The sequence below is a fragment of the Hyperolius riggenbachi genome, chromosome 10 (assembly GCF_040937935.1).
Source record: "Hyperolius riggenbachi isolate aHypRig1 chromosome 10, aHypRig1.pri, whole genome shotgun sequence".
In the NCBI taxonomy this organism is placed as follows: domain Eukaryota; kingdom Metazoa; phylum Chordata; class Amphibia; order Anura; family Hyperoliidae; genus Hyperolius; species Hyperolius riggenbachi.
The window spans coordinates 182705637-182725209 of NC_090655.1; the positions used below are offsets into that span (position 1 = coordinate 182705637).

Below are 19573 nucleotides of genomic sequence, written 5' to 3' on the forward strand. Positions count from 1 at the left end.
TTTGGAATAGTGGTACACCGCTCGCTCAGCCACACTATATAGCATTCTGTTTACTGTTCTGTGTCTGCTGGGAATAGTGGTACACCGCTCGCTCAGCCACACTATATAGCATTCTGTTTACTGTTCTGTGTCTGCTGGGAATAGTGGTACACCGCTCGCTCAGCCACACTATATAGCATTCTGTTTACTGTTCTGTGTCTGCTGGGAACAGTAGTACACCGCTCGCTCAGCCAGAGTATATAGCATTGTGTTTACTGCCACTCTGTGTACACCGCTCAGCCAGACTATATACCATTGTTTACTGACACTCTGTGTACACCGCTCAGCCAGACTATATACCATTGTTTACTGACACTCTGTGTACACCGCTCAGCCAGACTATATACCATTGTTTACTGAAACTCTGTGTACACCGCTCAGCCAGACTATATACCATTGTTTACTGCCACTCTGATTCTGCTGGGAACAGTAGTACACCGCTCGCTCAGCCAGACTATATACCATTGTTTACTGACACTATATAGCAGACTATATAGCATTGTGTGTACACCGCTCAGCCAGACTATATACCATTGTTTACTGACACTCTGTGTACACCGCTCAGCCAGACTATATACCATTGTTTACTGCCACTCTGATTCTGCTGGGAACAGTAGTACACCGCTCGCTCAGCCAGACTATATACCATTGTTTACTGACACTCTGTGTACACCGCTCAGCCAGACTATATACCATTGTTTACTGCCACTCTGATTCTGCTGGGAACAGTAGTACACCGCTCGCTCAGCCAGACTATATACCATTGTTTACTGCCACTCTGATTCTGCTGGGAACAGTAGTACACCGCTCGCTCAGCCAGACTATATACCATTGTTTACTAACACTCTGTGTACACCGCTCAGCCAGACTATATACCATTGTTTACTGCCACTCTGATTCTGCTGGGAACAGTAGTACACCGCTCGCTCAGCCAGACTATATAGCATTGTGTTTACTGCCACTCTGTGTACACCGCTCAGCCACACTATATAGCATTGCGTACTCTGCCAGTCAGTGTGTATATTGCTGGGATCAGTAATACTCCACTCACCGTCAACCACTATATGAGCTCAACATGAGTTCCCCAGAGACCTCCGCTGTGAGCAGCACTCCCAACAACAGCAACAGCCAACGCCCCACGCAAGCTATAACATCCACCCCAGCAGCCAGTGGTCAGCAGCAGCCCTCCCCGGAGGAGAACGTTGTGTCCATCAGTCCGTCGCCAGAGCGATTAATGAGGGCTGCCATTGAGGAGATGATGGGGCCTGATGTGGAGGAGGAGGTCTGGCTCAGGCCAGCATCCCAAGTTAATGTTGAGGACGATGAGGGGTCTGTGTCTGGGGATGTTGGGGTGGCAGAGGTGGTGGGTGGGTCAGACTCAGGAGAAGAGTTGTATGATGAGGATGATGATCGGGACCATCTGTATGTGCCTCAGAGTCCGACCCCGGAAAACATGTTGTATCGTGTGTTTAGGTACTAAAATCTGCGTTCCCTCCCAGTAGTGTTGGGCGAACAGTGTTTGCCACTGTTTGGGTTCTGCAGAACATCACCCTGTTCGGGGTGACTATATAGCAGACTATATAGCATTGTGTTTAATGCCACTCTGTGTACACGGCTCAGCCACACTATATAGCATTGTGTTTACTTCCACTCTGTGTCTGCTGGGAACAGTAGTACACCGCTCACCCGCCACTGTATAGCATTGTGCTCTGTGTCACTGCTGACAATAGTGGTACACCGCTCACCCACCACTGTATAGCATTTCTGTACTGCCACTGTACTGCTGCCAGTCAGCGTGTACTTTAAGGATAAGTGAAATGAGGAAGAAATCCGGTGAAAGAGGGAGGGGCAAGGGAAGAGGTGTTTCCCCTGACGGTTCACGTACAGGCCACAGGGGAGCACCCAAGAAAACCCACTCAATACTGCCCATGTTGTCCAGGACAACAACCCTCACAGATCCAAAAGAACAGGACCAGATAATTACTTGGATGACCTCTCAAGCGTCCAGCAGTGGGTTAAGCAGCACCAGCACATCACGCACGAGGTCCGAGTCCTCAGCCAGTTAAAGTCTGGGCTTTCTTTGAAGACTGCACTGAGGATGTTACCATGGCGATTTGCAAGGTGTGCAAGACCCGCCTGAGCAGGGGGAAAAGTATTAACAACCTCTCCACCACCAGCATGAGCCGCCACATTCTATCCAAACATCCCACTCTGTGGGCAAACGCGGCAGGACAGGGTACCACCAGCAACACTGCCTCCCTTGGGTTCACCAGACTCACCACCAGACCCGCCTCAGCAGCAGCAGTAGCCCAGCCATTGCGTGGTTCACAACATTCACAAACATCAGACGATGCTGACACTGTCACTTTCCGGACTAGTGCTCTTGAGGTCTCCCAGTGTTCATCAAACACAACAACCAACAGCCCTTCGGTGTGCAGCGCTACGGTTGAGTTGTCTGTCTCTGAGATGTTTGAGCACAAGAGGAAATTGCCAGCAAATGACCCCCGGGCCGTGGCAGTAACAGCCAGCCAGCATAGCCAAGCTTCTGGCCTGCGAAATGCTGCCATATCGAGTGGTGGAGACAAACAGCTTCAAGGGCATGATGTCAGTGGCCATCCCACGTTACGTGGTTCCCAGCCGCTACCACTTTGCGCGCTCTGCAGTGCCTGAGTTGCATGAGCACGTGGTCAGCTAAATAACCCGAAGCTTGAAGAATGCCGTTGCCTGCAAGGTTCACCTCACCACTGACACCTGGACGAGTGCGTTCGGCCAGGGTCGATACATCTCCCTTACCGCGCACTGGGTGAACCTTGTGGAGCCTGGCAGCGATTCCTCACCTGCTACGGCGCGGGTGTTGCCCACGCCGCAAACAGCTGGATAACAACAGCAGCACCTACCTCTCTGACTCCTTCTCCTCCAACGCATCTCAAAGCTGTACCTCATCCGGAAATGCTAACCCAGCACCAGCAGCAGTAGGATCGTGGAAGCAGTGCAGCACAGCTGTTGGCATGCGTCAGCAAGCGTTGCTGAAGCTGATCTGCCTTGGGGATAAGCAGCACACAGGGGAGGAAATTTGGAGGGGAATAAAGGAACAGACGGATTTGTGGCTGGCACCGCTGGACCTGAAACCGGGCATGAAGCTAGACACCTGGCACGAACTGGCAATGTACGCAATAGAGGTGCTGGCTTGCCCGGCAGCCAGCGTTATGTCGGAACGCTGTTTCAGTGCTGCCGGAGGCATCATCACAGATCGGCGTATCCGCCTCTCCACAGAAAATGCAGACCGTCTGACTCAAATTAAAATGAATCAATCCTGGATTGGAAACGACTACGCAACACTCCTGGACCCCAACCAAGTAACATGACCGATGAACATCTGGGATGGTTTAGCGTTTCCGGTCCCTGTTTATTGAACCTCTCATCTGTATTACATTTATGACTGCATGGCGGCAAAAAGCATTGCTGCTATATCCGCACGCTTTTTGTCCTCATGCAAGGCCTGGGTTGTTGTGTCTCACAAAGCGTGGCCTTCTCCTCCTGCGCCTCCTCCTGTTCCATCACGTGTGCTGCTGCTGCTGCTGCTGGGTTACCGTTGCCGGTCCCTGTTTATGGAACCTCTTATCTTTATTACATTTATGACTACATGGCGGTACAAAGCATGCTATCCGCACGCTTTTTGTCCTCATGCAAGGCCTGGGTTGTTGTGTCTCACAAAGCGTGGCCTTCTCCTCCTGCGCCTCCTCCTGTTCCATCACGTGTGCTGCTGCTGCTGCTGCTGCTGCTGGGTTACCGTTGCCGGTCCCTGTTTATGGAACCTCTTATCTTTATTACATTTATGACTACATGGCGGTACAAAGCATGCTATCCGCACGCTTTTTGTCCTCATGCAAGGCCTGGGTTGTTGTGTCTCACAAAGCGTGGCCTTCTCCTCCTGCGCCTCCTCCTGTTCCATCACGTGTGCTGCTGCTGCTGCTGCTGCTGGGTTAGCGTTGCCGCGTGGTCCCTGTTTATTGAACCTCTTATCTTTATTACATTTATGACTACATGGCGGTACAAAGCATGCTATCCGCACGCTTTTTGTCCTCATGCAAGGCCTGGGTTGTTGTGTCTCACAAAGCGTGGCCTTCTCCTCCTGCGCCTCCTCCTGTTCCATCACGTGTGCTGCTGCTGGGTTAGCGTTGCCGCGTGGTCCCTGTTTATTGAACCACTTATCTTTATTACATTTATGACTGCATGGTGGTACAAAGCATGCTATCCGCACGCTTCTTGTCCTCATGCAAGGCCTGGGTTGTTGTGTCTCAAAGCGTGGCCTTCTCCTCCTGCGCCACCCTCCTCCTGTTCCATCACGTGTGCTGCTGCTGGGTTAGCATTACCGGTCCCTTTTCCTGGAACCTCTTATATGTATTACATTTATGACTGCATGCCGACAAAAAGCATGTTACCTGTGCAAAGAAAACAGACATTTCCCGCATTTAAAAGACAGTTTTCCCTTTGAAACTTTAAAATCGATTTTCTCAAAAACTATAAGCTCTTTTTGCTAATTTTTTTTCCTCTTGTACCCACTCCCAAGGTGCACATACCCTGTAAATTTGGGGTATGTAGCATGTAAGGAGGCTTTACAAACCACAAAAGTTCGGGTCCCCATTGACTTCCATTATGTTCGGAGTTCGGGTCGAACACCCGAACATCGCGGCCATGTTCGGCCTGTTCGGCCCGAACCCGAACATCTAGATGTTCGCCCAACACTACCTACCAGAGGTACTCCCACTTTGGCCAATGCGGAGGTACGCGCAAAGGCCAAGAGTAGTCGCCCTTCGAGACAGGGACAGTTTGGCTGACTATTTTATGACTCCAGAAGGACAACCATAAAATTGTGTTTATTTTGTTTGTTGGTTATTTGGTTCATTTTTAATAAAAAATTATTTACGTTTCTAAATTGTTTGACTGGACGTAATGTCGGTTGTGGGTACACAGAGCATGCGTGTCTGAGCCACAGGCAAGCAGTTGTGCGCCTGCGGCCCAGACACACGTGCTTGGGACACAGGTAGTGGGTGGGACATGGGTAGTGGGTGGGACACGGGTACACAGAGGATGCGTGTCTGAGCCACAGGCAAGCAGTTGTGCGCCTGCGGCCCAGACACACATGCTTGGGACACAGGTAGTGGATGGGACACTGGTACACAGAGCATGCGTGTCTGAGCTGCAGGCAAGCAGTTGTGCGCCTGCGGCCCAGACACACGCGGTTGGGACAAGGCCTGTGTGCTACATATTTACTATGAAACCACCCCCACACCAAGAAATCACACAGCTGCAACACATCACACCCTCACAACATCCATTGTAAACATACCTTGAGCACTTTTCCGCTTCCGATTCAGTTGATCGAATCCCTGCACATAAGTTTTTCAGATGTCCTCCCACAACCTTCTGCACTTCCAGATGTTATTGTGTTCTGGGTGTCCTTTGCCCCAGAGGGCAGGTTGCCCCTGCACTTGGACAATCAGGTCCTCGATGCTGTATGGCCTTATGTCTTCCATTTCATTCCAGAAATCCACAAACTGGGATTGATCCCACTCCTGCAGAACTTCCAGGCCCATGTGCAAAACAAACAAGCCAAGATGGCCGCTGTATCATAGAGAGCACACAGGAAAGCAGCTAGAAAGGTCCGTTTTTTATAGCCAGTGTGTTGTTCAGTTCCGTTTTTCATTGGTTCCTATTGCCCTGCAAAACCTTCTGTTTCAGGTCTGCAGGGAGCAACAGTCCAGAAAATTAGGGCCTGCAGCGTTTTTTCGATCCATGTACCTGTACGTACGGTACATATCCGGATGGATGGGTATGGCCCTGTAGATTAACATTGGATCCGTTCGCGTCCGTTCCGTTTGTACAGTATACGGTCCGGTTCCAATCCGCAAAAACACGTTAATGTGAACCGGCCCTTAATCTCTCCATCTGCTTGGGGGTAATAGACAGACCCTTTCCTATGCACAATCTTTCTCTCTTGCAGAAAACATTCAAACTCCAATGATACAGAGGTCCATTGTCCAACACCAGTTCCTTTGGATTACCTTCCTTGCTAAATACTGTGGAGAGAAATGTACTGACCGTAGCAGAGGTGACATTTGACACAAAGGCAATTTCTGGCCATTTACTGTTTTAATTCATTAATGTTTTAGCAAAGTGATAATCCATGAGGGCCGTTGCAAAGGGACACACTATATCAAGTGGAAGCATTTCCCATATAGAATCAGAAAATTGCACTGGCTGCAGCTTTGTCTGTGGTTTAGAGCAGATTTGTCGTGACTCTGACAGGTAACACAAGACTGAATTGTAATAAGTACTTGGGCATCCATGCCTGGCCACCAATGTAATTCACGTAGTCGTTGGTTTGTGTGTACTACAGTATTCCTTGGTGACTCTCATGAGAAAGTCGTATAAGACACTTTCTCAAAGATTCAGTTTCTTTTCTGAATTTTGGCAAAAAAAGCAAAACAACAACAAAAACACAAAGGAAAAAAAAACTCCAAAGGCAAATGATCACCAAAGTTATAAGCCATTCCGCCTATATAATATTCCCAAGCCTAGTGATTACACAAGTCTTAGGCTATTCCCTAACTCCTACAAATACGCTTCATAACACAAAAAAAAATAAGAACCATTTTTCCTTTGCATTTTTACAATCGATTTTCTCAAAAACTACAAGGTCTTTTTGAAAAAGTATTTTTTTTACTTGTTTCCACAGCATGTAGGGGGGCTTTGCTTTTATTTTGCATTTTCACAACCAAGCGCAGGAATAGGTTCTCTTAGATAACTCACCAGCTTCACAGTAGGTACTGTAACTGATGTATTTGCAATTGCAAAGTACCGGACATAGATTAATACAGCAGAACCTGTATCAAGCATCAGGTTAATAGAATGGCTCTGATTAATGGTGGCATTAGAAAGTGCATAAATGTTTATCTGAACTGAAAGTCTAAGCAATAGAAAGTACTTTGGCTGTATGTTTTGGGTCATTGTCCATCAGTATCATTAAACACTGCCCAGTCACAGTCAATTTGACTGCATTTAGCTGGATTTGAGCCATGTGCAATTAACTTTTTCTCGTGAGTTTTCTCCTAGGTGATATTTTTAAACTTGTCAATAAAATGCATTTTAACCTCTTGAGGATTTTGTTTTTTAAATAAATATTTGTTTCTTTATTTTTGTATTTTTTTACTATTTATTTTCTATTTTTTTTCAAATCCCTCCCTCCCCCCAGCCAACCAATCCTGGTGATCGGCTGTCATAGGCTTCTGCCCCCAGTACAGCGCTGCTGCAGATCGCAGCACTGTACCATATAAATAGACGGTAGATAGCCATCTGAAGGCGGGGCACAGCTCGCGATCTCTTGCAGTAGCCGACGCCAGAACTTGACGCCAATTGGCATTAGGCAGTCCTGGGGCTGCCGCCGAGGTCACGCCCATTGGCGTGACGCGGTCCTTAGGTAGTTAAAGTGGTATGAAACCCAACATTTCTTCTTTGCTCTAAAAGATTATTTACAGCATATTATATACTACCGCCATTTTCTTTTTTACTAGAACAGCATTCAACTAGTTAAACACAGGACTAACAAGCTCCTTGCAGGGAAAGCTGGACACATCCGAACTTGAGATAACATTATCTTGTGTTTACTTAATTGTATCAAGTGAGGAATGTAAACACTTCTCTGACTGTGCAGACAATCCTGAACACAGACAGACACTCAGAAAGAATTTCTGGACACATTACAGTATGAATAAAAGAGTTAAGAATAAAATGCAATTGCAGCCCTAAGAGCAAAAAAATATTGGAACTTGTAATTTCTAGATGAATAATAATACTTATGCACAAAAGCAAATATGATAACCGTGTGGGTTATAAAAAGTAGGAAAACACGTTTTTATTGAATATTATGTCAGAGTTTTATACCGCTTTAAGCCACCAACAAGCAAGAGAGACAGCAGAGCGCAGGGGGGTCCTGGAGGCACACAATAGGGCAACAGAGGCTGGTAATAGTGTGCACCACCAGCCTCTGTGCCCTACTAACTTTATTAAATCCCACCTCGGGTTCTCTTTGAATAATTGAGTTTCCAGGAGACAATTAAGGATCTGCAATGGATCCTGTACATCTTCTACAGACAAGATGTTCTGTTGCACATAATGCTGTACTATATTAATTTGAAGGTGCTCTCTGGAGTATGCAAAGTGCATAGTGCATAGTGCATAGTGCATGGAGCTGCAAAGTGCAAATAACGAAAAAACGTTTTGTCATCTTCAACAAGCAAGGCATAGTAATAAACATCAACATTCTTGACTAAATCCATAATTGCAAACAAGAACCCTCTATATTTGTGTGATCAAGGTATTTGGGTACGGCTAGATCATTAGGTAAGGATCTGGACATGCAGATCTTTATTGTGGCAACATGATCAGAAGATCACTTAAAAGAAACACTGAGGTCTGCAAGATAAATTTACAAAAGAGAACAAATTCAACACATTATTACAAAAGCAACAGTAAAAGTAGGAAATACACCAGGTTATACATTAGCAGGTGAACCACAAGATAATCCAATATTGGCAAGAATTCAATCCCTGACAAGGTCAGGGTCAACATATTCTTGCTCCTACAACCAATTACAGCAATTGTTTTTAAACTTCCCAGAAGCACCCGTATGTGCATAGATGACCTTTTCTAGTTTCACAGAATTGTTAAAGGAGAACTGTAGTGAGAGTGATAAGGAGGCTGCCATAGAAATTTCCTTTTAAGCAATACTAGTTGCCTGGCAGCTATACTAAGCTATCTGCCTGCAGTAGAGTGAATCACACCAGAAACAAGCATGCAGCTAATCTTGTCAGATCTGACAAAAATGTCAAACACCTGATCTGCTGCATGCTTGTTCAGGGTCTAGGGCTAAAAGTATGAGAGGCAGAGGATCAGCAGGGCTGCCAGGCAACTGGTATTGCTTAAAAGGAAAGCAATATGGCACCCTCCATATACCTCTCAATACAGTTCTCCTTTAAGATGTAGAACCCACATAGTTGGGGAAGGAGAGGAAGTACTTTTCCACATTTGTAGAATCAATTTATGGGCCACAAACAAAGATCTAATTATTGATATTTTAACATAATCAGATATGGGGCCATCCTCAAAAGTATCAAACACACAAACCAGTATAGATCAAGGAACTGTTACATGAAATACTTTAGCTATAGTATCCAAGACTAGAGATGGCCAGAATGGTTCACCGACGAACGGTTCCCGGCAAACTTCTGGGGGTTCGCGATCGTAGAGAACCACAAACTTTTGCAGAAGTTCGTTTCGCCCCCATAATGCACCATTAGGGTCAACTTTGCCCCTCTACATCACAGTCAGCAGGCACATTGTAGCCAACCAGGCTACACTCCCTCCTGGAGCCACTCCCCCCTTATAAAAGGCAGGCATCGCCGGCCATTTTACTTGTGTGCCTGCAGTAAATAGAGAAGGGACAGCTGCTGCTGCTGTTGCAGACTCTCATAGGGAAAGATTAGTAAGGCTCTTGTAGGCTAGTTACCTTGCTCCTTGCTGATTCCTATTGCTAAAATAGCACCCCACAACAGCTCTTTTGAGAGCTAATCTTGTTCTTGTGATCTATTTTTTTTTCTGTGTGTCCCACTGACACTTGTGTTGCATAGACAGCCTTGATAATTCATACTGTGTGTGTGCCACTGCCAGGCCCAGCACATTCAGTGACTACCTGTGTGTGTGACAGATGCACATTGTAATACCCATTACTGCATATAATTACCTACCTGTTGTTCACAGTGCACCCATCCACCTACCTACGTGAGTTGAGTGCACGCAGTGTCACTGTGCCTGTCCGCTGCCTGTCTGTGTGTGACAGGTGCACATTGTAATACCCATTACTGCATATACCTACCTACCTGTTGTTCACAGTGCACCCACCTACCTACGTGAGTTTAGCACATGCAGTGTCACTGTGCCTGTCCGCTACCTATCTGTGTGTGACAGGTGCACATTGTAATACCCATTACTGCATATACCTACCTACCTGTTGTTCACAGTGCACTCACTTACCTACGTGAGTTGAGCGCATGCAGTGCCACTGTGCCTGTCCGCTACCTGTCTGTGTGTGACAGGTGCACATTGTAATACCCATCACTGCATATACCTACCTACCTGTTGTTCACAGTGCACCCACCCACCTACCTACGTGAGTTGAGCGCATGCAGTGTCACTGTGCCTGTCCGTACACCTGTCTGTGTGTGACAGGTGCACATTGTAATACCCATCACTGCATATACCTGCCTGATGTGTTCAGTGCACCCACCTCATCACTGCATATACCTACCTGTTGTGTTCAGTGCACCCACCTACCTACGTGAGTGATATACCACTCCGTGCATACCTGTTAACTGCACCTGTGTGACTGCACATTGTATTAGTCAAGTCAGTGCATACCTTTCACTTCATCCCCCCCCCCCCCCTTCCCAATATGGACACAATGGACAAAACAGGCAGAGGTAGAGGCAGACCCAGAGGAAGGCCAACCGTCAGGTCGTGTTCATGTGATTTCGTGTGGCCCTGGCCCAAAGTACAGTGCTCAGAAGAAGGCAGGTCCTATCAACTCCCAAGATTGTCAGGTCGTGGTTGACTATTTCACACAGAACACCTCATCTTCCGTAGCCACCAGCGCTACTTCAAGCACCACATCCATTGCCTTTGACACTTCACAGGAGTGGGGAATTGGTGGGGAATTAACTGATTCACAGCCATTATTGTTACAACCAGATGAAGGCGCTAAGCAAGTTACACCACCTCATATGTCTGAGTTAGGCGGCGACACTATGGACGTAATGTGTGAGGAGGAGGATGATGAAGTACCTGTTGGTGCAGTTTTGGAGGTGTCTGAGGCAAGCGAAGCTGGGCAGGATGATTATGATGATATGGATCCCACATGGGTTCCTAATAGACAAGATGACCAAGGGAACAGTTCAGAGGGGGAGTCAGAGAGGAGTAGGAGGAGACGAGTTCCTGAAAGAAGCAGGGGGAGTTGGTCGTCAGAAACAGCTGGTGGCAGTGTCCAGCGCCATGTATCGCCACCTATGTACAGCCAGCCAACATGCCCTTCAACGTCAGCTGCTGATGCCACCATAGTGCCATCACCCCAGGGGGGCTCAGTGGTTTGGACATTTTTTAATGTGTCTGCCTCAGATCGGAGCAATGCAATCTGTTCTCTCTGCCTCCAAAAATAGAGCTGTGGAAAGGCCAACACTCACGTAGGGACAAGTGCCTTACGAAGGCACATGGAGAAAAGGCACAAACTGCAATGGGAAAAGCACCTGAGCAAAAGCAGCACACAAAAGAAAAGCCACCCTCCTTCTCCTCTTCCTCCTTCAGGTGCAGCATCTTTAGCCGCTTTCTCCCTTGCACCTTCATAGCCACCCTCCTCCACTCCGCCTCTGCCCTTGAGCGGTTCCTGCTCCTCTACCCACAGCAGCCAGGTGTCCGTAAAGGTAATCTTTGAGAGGAAGAAGCCAATTTCTGCCAGTCACCCCCTTGCCTGGAGTCTGACAGCTGGTGTGGCGGAACTGTTAGCTCGCCAGCTGTTACCATACCAGCTGGTGGACTCTGAGGTCTTCCGTAAATTTGTGGCCATTTGGACACCGCAGTGGAAGATACCAGGCCGCAATTATTTCTCTAAAAAGGCTATACCCAAACTGTACCGTGAAGTTGAGAGGCAAGTGGTGTCATCTCTGGCACACAGCGTTGGGTCAAGGGTCCACCTGACCATGGATGCCTGGTCTGCCAAGCACGGTCAGGGCAGGTACATAACTTACACAGCCCATTGGGTCAACCTGGTGACCGATGGCAAGCAGGGAGTACGTGGCTGTGCAGCGGACCAACTTGTGACACCTCCACGGCTTGCAGGCAGGCCTCCTGCCACCTCCTCTCCTCCTGCTACATCCTCTTCGCTGTCGTCCTCCTCCTTGGCTGAGTGGCACTTCAACTTTACTGGTGCTGCAATCTCATCTCCAGCTACACAGCCCCATCTCCCCAGGGTCTATGCTGCATGCCAGGTGTCACGCCATATTAGACATGTTTTGCCTCAAAGCGGAGAGTCACACTGGACCAGCTCTCCTGGCTGCTCTTAACAAACAGGTGGATCAGTGGCTGACCCCGCACCAGCTGGAGATCGGCAACGTGGTGTGTGACAACGGCAGTAATGTCATTTCCGCATTGAATTTGGGAAAGCTGACACATGTACCCTGCATGGCACATGTGCTGAATCTAGTCATTCAAAGATTTGTGTCAAAGTACCCAGGCTTAGAGGACGTCCTGAAGCAGGCCAGGAAGTTGTGTGGGCATTTAAGGTGGTCTTACACGGCCATGGCACGCTTTGCGGACATTCAGGGGAGAAACAACTTGCCGGTGAGACGCTTGATATGTGATAGCCCGACTCGCTGGAATTCGACTCTGGTCATTGTCTCTCGCCTGCTAGAACAGGAGAAAGCCGTCACCCAGTACCTGTACAATTACAGTAGAAGGACACAATCTGGGGAGATGGGGATGTTCTGGCCCTCGAACTGGACACTGATGCGAAATGCATGCAGGCTCATGCGGCCATTTGAGGAGGTGACCAACCTGGTGAGTCACAGTGAAGGCACCATCAGCGACTTGATCCCATACGCTTACTTCCTGGAGTGTGCCTTGCATAGAGTGGTGGATCAAGCTGTGGAGGAGCGTGAAGAGGAACAGTTACGGCAGGAACAGTTGTGGGAGTAATTTACATCAGAATCAGATGTTTCCTCAACACCTGAAGCAGCACAGGGAGGGGGAGAAGGAGGAAGAGTCGTGTGGGGAAGAGGAGTCAGACTCAGTTGATGAGGAAGGTGTTTCTTTGGAGGAGGAGAAGGCGGCAGAAGAACAACCGCAGCAGGCATCGCAGGAGGCTTGTGCTGCTTGACATTCCCATGGTATTGTTCGTGGCTGGGGGGAGGAGGAGGACTTTCCTGACGTCACTGAGGAAGAGCAAGAGGAGATGGATAGTACGTCTGCATCCAACTTTGTGCAGATGTAGTCTTTAAAGCTGTCCAGCCTGTTGAGGGACCCCCGTATAAAAAAACTCAAGGGGAATGAGCTGTACTGGGTGGCCATGCTACTAAACCCTCTGTATAGGAACAAAGTGCCGGACATGTTACTAACTCACCTGAAGGCAGAAAGGATGCAGCACTTGCAGAACAAGCTGGCAACTATGCTTTACAATGCGTTTAAGGGTGATGTCACAGCACAACACAATAAAGGTACCACTGCCAGTAATCCTTCTCCCATGTCCACGCAGGCAAGGACAGGACGCTCCAGCGATCTCATGGTGATTGTGGACATTCTTTAGTCCAACGCCTCACCTTAGCACTTCCGGATCCACCCTCCACCAACGCCTGGACCGTCTGGTAGCCAGCTACCTGGCCTTAAGTGTGGATGTAGACACTGTGAGAAGCTATGAACCCTTGGACTACTGGGTGCGCAGGCTTGACCTGTGCCCAGAGCTGTCCCAATTTGCCATCCAACTTCTGTCTTGCCCTGCCTCAAGCGTCCTGTCAGAAAGGACATTCAGCGCAGCTGGAGGCATTGTCACTGAGAAGAGAAGTCGCCTAAGTCACAAAAGTGTTCAGTACCTCACCTTTATCAAAATGAATGAGGCATGGATCCTGGAGGGCTACTGCCTGCCCTAAGACTAAGTCAGTCCCCACACACAGCATCTCTGCCTGCACGCCGTGTGACTGGCTGCCTGTCCCAAGACTAAGTCACTCCCCACACAGCATCTCTGCCCGCAGGCCGCTTGACTGCCTTCTCCGCCACCGTCCACCAACAGGGTCCAGGACTCCAGGCAGATTCCTAAATTTTTATAATAATTTTTCTGGTGCGTGTACATGCCTGCCTAATTTTTCTGGCTGCACTGCAGCTGCAACAACAAAACAAAAGGCATGTACATGTGCCCATTCCCCTTCATGATCATTACCTTGCCACGGTGAAGGGGCTTGCGTATCACAATGCAGCAATGACCGCCGGCTATATGAGTGTCTCGGGGGGTGGCGCCCCGAAGATAATAAGGTTGTTGCTTCATTGTGGACAGACCAAATTTGATCAGCTGGACAGTCACTGTTGTTCTATCCTTGAGCTACCACAGCCCGGTGACCATTTGGGCTTGAAAACAGCCACGGCGTGCACTCTGGCCATGGTGCGCACCAGTCCAGCACGGCCGTCACTACGCAAACAGCTGTTTGCGGTGCGTTGCACAGTGAGTTTGGTCTGTCAGTGTGAAGCAGTACTCTAATTACACTTCATCGTCCTCGTGGGGAAGCAAGTCTGCCGAACTGTCAACAACATCATGTTCCGCCTGGAGGGTTTGGGGCCTAAAGTTGATCCCGAGGAGATGCGGGCAAAGATGCGGCGAGATGTTATCAGCTCCGTGCGGAACTTCCTCATCTATGTGGCCATGCTGAGGATCACGCCATATCTGTTAAAGAAGTTGGACAGTATTTGAAGAAATTAATGTTTGCCTTAAGATTCTTCTTACAGAAGTGTGCCGGACTGAATAGCTTTCCTTTTAGGACCTGAACTGAGTAATGCAGGATTACTTGGAGTGCTAGAAACCAATTTCTGCTACTGAAGAATCTGTTTGTATGACCAGTACAAACTCTTGGGAGTTAAAAACCTTCATCTAAAGTGACCATACATTCTTGTGCACTGCTACACATTTTTTTCTCCATTCATGAATGGTTCTTAGTGAGTTTATTTTTGTTTGTACCACACTACCTCTCATCTCTGAAAGGTAAAAATAAAATGTTCATTGTCAAATGGATTGTTACTTGTTTGTAAGCAAAGAATTTGTCCTGACCACCATCCTAGCAAGAGAAGAGAGATGTATAGTCCTATTAGAGACTTTGAATAGATTTTTTTTTCTCAAAATAAACACAAATCTATTTGAAAAAAAGGGAATACTTTTAGATATGCAATAAACACAAGAATTTGTTTGTAAGTGCAATTTTGTGTGGGTCTGTCAACTTTGGGCGCAGTCTGCACTATGGTGTTTGTCCCCTCTGCATCCCCATAACCAGGAACCAGCCGGCATAGTCCTGGAACACATTGGACTGCGAGCGGCGACATCACCACTGGCAGAAGGGGAAGGAGATGGTTTCCGCATCTCCGCGTGACCATCCGCGTGCATACAGCTCCACTATCCATGCGGACCCCGTACAATCGTACGCAATATACGGAGGACGCTGCACACTGATAGGGAGGTATTTCCATACTCCCAAAAGGTATTGTGTCACACATATGAACTGTCTCTCAGGAATTGTTGTCCACGAGTATTTGCAGTGCGCAGTTTTTCTGGACGGACGAACTTGATCACATTGATCTGTACCATTATTGTAAGTGCCAGGTGCTCCATTATCTTCTCCTAATTACATTCCCTGATTGATGTATACATATGCAAGATGTTTTAAAGCACTTTAGGCCTGCAATTTAGCATTCAGTGTGATTTCTGCCCTTAAAATGCTGCTTTGCGTCCAATCTCGATTTTTCCAGGGGACTTTTGGCGTGTATCCCACTCCGCCATGCCCCCCTCCAGGTATTAGACCCCTCGAAACATCTTTTCCATCACTTTTGTGGCCAGCATACATTTTTCTAGTTTTGAAGGTTCACCTCCCCATTAAAGTCTATTGCAGTTCGCGCGAACCGAACTTTCGCGGGAGGTTCGCGAACCGAAAATCGGAGGTTCAGGCCATCTCTGTCCAAGACCCCCACCTAATATCGTCTAAAGGCGCGTACACAAGCTGGATTTTTACAAACTGCGGGTCGTTAGACCCGCCCGCGGGATGGTCGACAGTTGCACATGAGTACAGGCTGTTGTTGGATCAGTCAAAATCAGTCTTATCAGTCTGACGACAGCCTTGTAAAAGTCCGGCGTGTGTATGCGCCTTAAGTTTGGGGCAATTCCAGAGCATATGAATGAGATCTCCGTGATCACAAGCACATTTAGGGCAGGCAGGGGAAGAAAGCAGGTCCAGGCAATACAGCTGCTTAGGAGTATGGAGTCCTATGTATGATCTGAATTTAGGTAAATTTTGGGGTTGCATTAACCGACATAAGAGAAACTGCTTGTAATGCATATGACCAGTCCTCTTCCAACCAGTCTGGAATATCTTTTTCCCAAGAATCCTTACATTTCAGGGGAATTTTCTTATGAAAATCTGTAAGAAGCATATTGTAACAAATGGAAATAATGCCCTGCTTAGTAGAGGTTTGTGCAACCAAATTAAACAATGGTGATGCATTAAATTTAAACGTATGTGTCTGTCTCGGCCATTTTCCTCACAGCATATTTCAATGTTAATAATTGGAATTGGAGTACACCCTTTGGAGTCAATGGTAGCATCTCTGCCAGCGAATTCAAGAGGAGCATCCTATCATTGACAAACAAGTTATCCAGTTTGGTCAAACACATACTGGCCCAACTATCTCCAAAATCTAAACTATTCAACTCTGGTAGAGCAATGTTGTGCCAAATTGGTGTATAAACAGTAAATCCTTGTATACGGACCTTATGTCAGACTTTATGCATCAAAACCTAGAGTGGGCATTCTATGGGACATAGACAGAGCTTTGCCAGCCTCCAGTGCTTCATAAATTGACTTAGTACCCATCCACTGGTGAAGTAAATCCCTAACTGACTCACAGAGATCATTCTGCTCACAACCCCCCAGATATTGTAACTGAGCAGACAGAAAAAACACCCATGGATTAGGAATAGCCAATCCTCCCTCATCCCTGGGATACTGCAAGGCTTCCAATTTAATCCTAGGTTGTTTCTTGTTCTAAATCAGGTCACTGGGTGAGGGGGGGGGGGGGGGGACGTGGCTAGCCGATGGTGGCATGAGAAGCATCTTTGCAGAGCTCTGTGCCTCAGATCCGACAAGCAGCTGAATTACCTCCTAAATTCTCCCCAATCTGCGATTAAATGGGAGGAAAGAAAGGCAAAGGCTCAGCAGGGGACACAGACGACCTGCAAACAACCCTGATGCAGAAGTTCCTGCGTCCGCTCACTTCCAGGTCGGGAGAGGAGCAAACTAGCAAAATGGTGGAGACAGGCCCAACCACGAGGGCAGCCAACACCGCGCAAGCATCCTCTACTCGCCAAAAAACAACATCTCCGAGAAGATCCCCAGCACAATCCGAGGGCTCTGAATCTTATGTGGAGGCTGAGATGCAGGATTATATTAGATCACTCCCGACAAAAGAGGATTTAGAGAACTGCTTCTCCCGCATGGAGGTGACCTACAAAATGGAGATGGCAGACCTAAAGAAGGACATAGCCTAAATAAGGCACAGAGTGGACGAAATAGAACGTACCAACGATACTCAAGTCACCACTCTAATAGCTCATCAGTCAGCTATTGATCATCACACCTCGCAGATTTCCAGGCTGTTCTACTACTTTGATGATATTGAAAATAGAAACAGATGGAATAACATCAGAATCAGAGGCTTACCGGAGGCTACTCGGACAGAGGACTTGCTCCCCACGATCACGGATGCCTTCAACCTACTTCTAGACAAGCCGGCAGGCGCTCCTATAGAGATAGATAGGATACATAGAGTTGCTGCACCTCGTAATCTCCCACCAAATTTTCCAAGAGATGTTCTATGCAGAGTCCACTACTTTCGCATTAAAGAAGAAATCATGCAGGCTGCAAGAGATAAAGGAGATGCGCACTTTGATGGTGCCAAACTGCTGATAATGGCTGTCCTCTCTAGGCACACATTGCAGATGAGACGAGCCTTAAAACCACTTCTACAACTTCTTCGTGACAGAGGCATCCCTTACAAGTGGGAATATCCATTCCATGTTCGAGTCCAACATGAAGGTAAATCAGCGTCCTTCAGAGAGCCGGCAGATCTCCACGTTTTCTTACAGAAACTGAATTTGCCGCCAGTCAAGATCGGAGAGTGACCCTTCTATTCTCCTCCGCAACCGGCTCCTAAACCGCAAGGAGAGCGCTGGGTCACAGTTTCCCATCCGCACTGTAGATCATCATCCTAACCCATGTCATGAATACCCAAGCATCACTAGCCTAACAAGATGTGTTTTTAGCAGGCACTAAGCTAAGTTTTTTGCTCTCTCATCCTCCTGTTCTATGGTTCGGCTGTTCTCCTCTGTGACTTCTACACCATATGACTGCCCTGATCTTTCTGTGATCAGTATTTGACTTCAAACCGTAAGTACATATGGACCTATTATTATCCTATTGATGTTCTTCACCCATTTAATACTCGTCCACTTACTGTTTTATGGCTGCTCTAGACTCTGTTATGACCCATCCGCGGCATAACCCATCTTGAATCGTTATATCATCTACGTCAACTTCCTGACTGATCTTGTTCTTCTTCACCCAACTCATAGATACTACGTGTTTAAAGGACTTACGAGCCCGAAAACTTTAAAAAAGTGAAGTACCTTAATCACGTTTAAAAGCCGGAGCTGGCCGTGGCTGCGCAGTCCGCATACACGTGAGTGTGGCTGCGCAGCTCTAGGGCCTCTCCCCACAATCCATGCTACTGTGTGTGGATCGGGGGGAGGCCCTAGAGCTGCGCAGCCGCACTCACGTGTATGCGGACTGCGCAGCCACGGCGGCCATATTAGGAGAGAAAGGAGAGCCCGACCCGTCTGTGGGGTCGAGAGCGGCACGGGGGGCTATTACACTGCGGGGACCCGGCGGAACTGCACGGAGGGCGCGGATGGCGTCCTCCGTGCATTTAAACGTGATTAAGGTACTTCACTTTTTTTAAGTTTTTGGGCTCGTAAGTCCTTTAGGGAAAGTTTGGCACCCGAACATGCTCTACAGCCCGCATTGAACTTATATATGATATTCATTGTCGGCCTGTACTTTATACCTGATGCTAACTGTCATATTTATACTTGCATCAACATCCAACCGCTCAGCAACTACATGCCGTTATCCAGTACTCCCTTACCGCAGGTCATGCAATCCTTTCTAATACTGAGGTCATACAAGATCAACACTATATTCCGTGGTTCTTACCATACTCCTGGAATCATACCTACTTGTGCTCACCGTTATCTATGCTCCTTTTTTTTCTTGCTACAGTTATCTTCAATTAACCCCTGCATTCCCCATCTGTATCTGAACATTCCCAGAACATACATACTATAAAGATACTAGAATGTAATATTGCTTTCTTAAGCCCTAGATATGTTTTTAAACACTAAGACCTTAATATGCAGCTCTTCTGGCTGTATAAACTTGGTTTTACTTACCACGGGTTTACTTTATATACTCAACAGTGTATGTTCAATAAGTATTTACAATGTTGTCAAAAACCTGAGCGGTTCTTGCCTTTTTCATGATTGCTAACTCAGTAAAGGACCAGCCCTTAAAGCGTTGCTATCATATAAATCCGGCATAGTGGGGTCTGAACCCTCTATAACAGTAAT

The 19573-nt window shown here is 47.4% G+C and overlaps 1 protein-coding gene across 1 annotated transcript; it reads left to right on the forward strand.

The window, feature by feature from the left end:
* The first annotated feature begins 14420 nt into the window (after positions 1–14420).
* Positions 14421–14843, forward strand: TOMM5 (translocase of outer mitochondrial membrane 5). Its single transcript, XM_068258052.1, has one exon. The coding sequence runs from the start codon at positions 14444–14446 to the stop codon at positions 14597–14599; it is 156 nt and encodes a 51-aa protein (XP_068114153.1). The 5' UTR covers positions 14421–14443; the 3' UTR covers positions 14600–14843.
* Positions 14844–19573: the final 4730 nt, after the last annotated feature.

What these genes read in the sequence shown, in the direction of transcription:
- TOMM5 (XM_068258052.1), top strand. Translation starts at nt 14,444, where the DNA reads ATGTTCCGCCTGGAGGGTTTGGGGCCTAAAGTTGATCCCGAGGAGATG.